At 50.7% G+C, this 3,687-nt stretch overlaps 1 protein-coding gene across 1 annotated transcript; it reads left to right on the top strand.

Moving 5' to 3' along the window:
* Positions 1-1,255: 1,255 nt before the first annotated feature.
* Positions 1,256-3,465, top strand: EMH_0081760 (uncharacterized protein; the record flags this gene model as incomplete). Its single annotated transcript, XM_038022806.1, has 7 exons — positions 1,256-1,745; positions 1,853-1,965; positions 2,175-2,278; positions 2,407-2,509; positions 2,640-2,743; positions 2,825-2,910; positions 3,353-3,465. 7 exons carry the CDS (start codon positions 1,256-1,258, stop codon positions 3,463-3,465), a joined length of 1,113 nt encoding a protein of 370 aa, XP_037878660.1.
* Between the last annotated feature and the right edge of the window lie 222 nt (positions 3,466-3,687).

Raw genomic sequence — 3,687 nt, 5'->3', positions numbered from 1 at the left:
ACTGGATTCAAGAGGAGAAACGTTTCCTCGCTGAATGCAGCATCGCAGTATTTGCGTGTTCTGTCCCCGCTCTTCGCCTCTCCTTATGCAACAGCAATTCCGCCTCAGAAGGCGGGAAGTGGCGCAAGTGGACCGTCGATGACCTGCTAGAGCGTTGCCCCCACTTATCCCCGCTCCACCAGAAATTTGCGTTTGTCGGCTTGCCTCTAAGTCGATTAATGGCCAGCAATTTGCTCCGCTGTCTCAAGCTAAAACGCGGCCATCGCCAGCCTTGCTACTACCAAAGTTCACTTGTACCGCTGGTGGCATGAGGTGCGGCGAGGCCTGGAGAAACATTCAGGAGGCGCCAAATGTTGTTCACTCCTAAGTTCGTCTTAAAAATGAATAGTTTTAGGTAGGGAGCTTTCAATGGTAGCATTTGTTCTCCGAAAGGCTTGACGGGAGCCACGTCCCCGTGTCCACAGGCAACAAGCTGCCTAAAGAGTGGTCAACCTTGACGCGCACACGGCGTATGGCGGAGGCACTGGCACAAGTATTTTCCTCTGTGAAACGAAGGTCCTGCGTACGGTTCGCGAATTAGTCTGGTGGAGTGACCCTGCTGGGTCCAGCTGCTCGCAGTCAGCGGCTCGGCCGATTTTACGGACAGTACGCGGCAATTTTCAATTATTTTTACCACAAAAAAGAATATTCAAGTTAACTGGGGTATAAGACAAAACATCGTTTATAAAGCTTGAGCAGGAGCAAGCGGAGCAAGCAAACGCAAAGCCATCTTCGGCCTCAGCCCCGATCCTATGGGAACGAGCATTGAACCAACCGCACTGGGAACTTTGGATGCACAGCAAGGAGAAATCCATTCTATCCAATAGGCGAACCGTCGGGTTTCACCCAGACGAAGCTCCCCAATGTTTGTTCCTGCTGCAGCTGCAACTCTGTTGGCATCCCTCAGCGCAAGTCACCGTTCTGGAGTTTCCCCACAGCAGCAGCAGCCGCAGCTGCTAATACCCGTGTAAATATTGTCATTCTGTGTCGTAAGTGAGGAACTCTATTGATGGGAGCTAGAGGAGAGATCTTAGCTAGTGGGACTGTCAAGAAACGCTAGTTTCCTCACGACGAGAGAGGGCTTTTACACATGCAGTGCTGGAAACGTAGCATTCCTTACCATCTCGATAGGGATACACAGTGCTTTATATAGGTCGAGGGTCTGTGACTTGGCGACTACTAGAATTACGGAAGGCACCGGCGGCCCTTCAGGAAAATGGACCGCAAACGGAGCGCCAGTTACGCCCTTGATGAAAAGCCGACGGAGAGCATAACAGACACCTCACCGGCAACTGCACAGACACACATGCCGAACGCTTCTGGAGACGGCGCCACTCCTGAAGATGTGGTCCGCGAAACGCAAGCGTCCGACCTCTCGCGTCGGAGTTCGGACCATCTGCCCCAGTCACAGCAGCAGCAATCAGGTGCAGCAGCAGCTCCCGATGCTGCTCAGGTTAGTAGCCAGCAGTCCGATCAGAGACAGCAGCAGGAACACGATTTAGGGGATGTAGAGCAGCGGCGTGCCATGGAGTTGCTTCGGTCTGTGGACGACGACGCCGATAACGGAGGGACAGTAATTGTCTGCTCGGCCCCGGATGCAGACGGCGAAAAGGGCAACTCTGGCGCAGTATTTGCTTCTCCTACTGACGCTTCTCCCGATGATCAACAACAATTAGCATATCCGGCCCTCAGCTCAGAGGGCAACGGTACGACNCTGACGCTTCTCCCGATGATCAACAACAATTAGCATATCCGGCCCTCAGCTCAGAGGGCAACGGTACGACGAAGGCTCCAGTGGTTACGGATTCCTCAGCCGCGGGAACTACAGAACATGTCGAAAAAGTGGATAATTTGAGTGCGGACGATTCCTACATAGCTCAGCTAACCATGAGGGCCCAAGAGAATGAACGCGAGGATGTGCTGAAGGTGACGAGCAGCACAAGTAGCAGCACGAACGAGTAACGTTGCAATGGTGTTCTCGCAAAAGGCCAGCTAACTATCGCTGAGGCGAGCAGTGAGACCTAGTCTCTGAATTTTGGTGCAGTCTCGCTGAGGCGAGCAGTGAGACCCAGTCTCTGAATTTTGCCGCAGTCTCAATCTACTGTTCTTTTCATGCTCTACTCTATGCATGACAGGAGCTGGCGTCTTACCCAGAGCTAGAATTTTTGAGACGTGAATACGAGAAGCTTCATCAGGCACTTAAAGCCTCTCAGAAAAATGAACTGGAGCTCAAGGCAAAGTGCGCTGCAGCGGCAAGTCCTTCTAAAACTGCAGAATTAGCAGGAATCTCGCATGATTCCAACCTGGCTGTTCCGCCCTCGCCCATCTGTGCTTTCGGCTTGTTCGTCTTTTTCTATGCTGATTTAGATGTATGGATCTGAGCACCGCTCTACAAGCTAACGCGTTGCAGGTGCACGCAGCGCTTAAAGAAGCCAGTGGAGAAGAGGAAACAATCAAGAGACTGAAACGAGTCAGTTGAATTAGATAGGTATACGGTTCGTGCCATTTTTGCTCGATCCGCTATATGCGCTTTTTCCCATGGACTAGAATTCTGCTCACAGCAATACTCAATACTTCCACAGTATTCTGTGCTCCTCCAGGACTTAAGCGCCTCCTTGATAGAGGTTGCTAACGGAAAGGCGCGGGAGGCTGCGGAGACAAAGGCAGCCAATCAACTTCGTTTGCAGATCGAAGAACTCTACAAGTACGTTTTGATTCGAGTCCCTGCTTTTCTCACCATTGCCTCTGTCACCCTAATGAAAACCTAATTGCGTGAGGCTTTCAGGAGGATAGACGAAGAAGAACAACGTTCTCTACAACAAAATGCCCGGTTGAACGAACTGCTGCAAGAGCGAGACAAACTACAGTCAAGTAAATCGTCGTTGAGAGCATCGGATTTTCCTGTTGTTTACNGCAAATAGAAACTGCCCATTATGCGAAGGACAGTCTGCATTTTGGTGAATATGCATTCATTCTGCAGTGACTGATAGACTTACGTCTACTAGTGACTCCCTCACAAGAGATAACGTTGAGGCAATGAAGACCATCAAAGATCTCGAAACCAAACTAGCTAAGGGCACGTCTGCGTTCCCACTACTCCCACAAAGCCAGCAGGAGAGCTGAGCGTTCATTACTATCGGTGCAGCGCCAGAACCACAAGCCAAAGGAGGATGTTTTACTGCTCCGTAGCTAACATTTGTGCGGCGCTGCCTGCCTTCTGCCTGCCATAGTGCTGATAGTTCACTAACTGAATACTCGAAGCATTGCCTTGGGGGCTATTTAGCCTTCGCAGGTCAGTGGTGGGTCTTCACAGGTCTGCAGGAGCTGTACACTACTCAGGAGCAGTTGCAAGATCGGCGCGCTGCTGCTGATGAGGAGGCAAAGAAGAGGGAGAGGCTGGAAAGACAGCTTAAACAGAACAAGTAAAAAAACGTACACATAAAGTGAATGATTGCCGATACACTTCGAGATCATGGCTGCTTCCTACCTACAAACTTCCACGTCGTTGTGTCTCAGAAAATGAAGTGACAGCAACACTAAGTCACTCTTTCTCGTTCTTAGAAGCAGCAAATCTCAACATCCCCAACAGTAGTGCTGGGTTTCTGATTGCAGAGCACACTTCGAGCAGCAGCAACAAGAACTCGCAAA

Source organism: Eimeria mitis, genomic scaffold, assembly GCF_000499745.2.
Source record: "Eimeria mitis Houghton genomic scaffold, Emh_scaff5393, whole genome shotgun sequence".
Taxonomy (NCBI): domain Eukaryota; phylum Apicomplexa; class Conoidasida; order Eucoccidiorida; family Eimeriidae; genus Eimeria; species Eimeria mitis.
The sequence above is the reverse complement of the archived record's forward strand: the minus strand, read 5'-3'. Positions and strand labels throughout refer to the sequence as shown.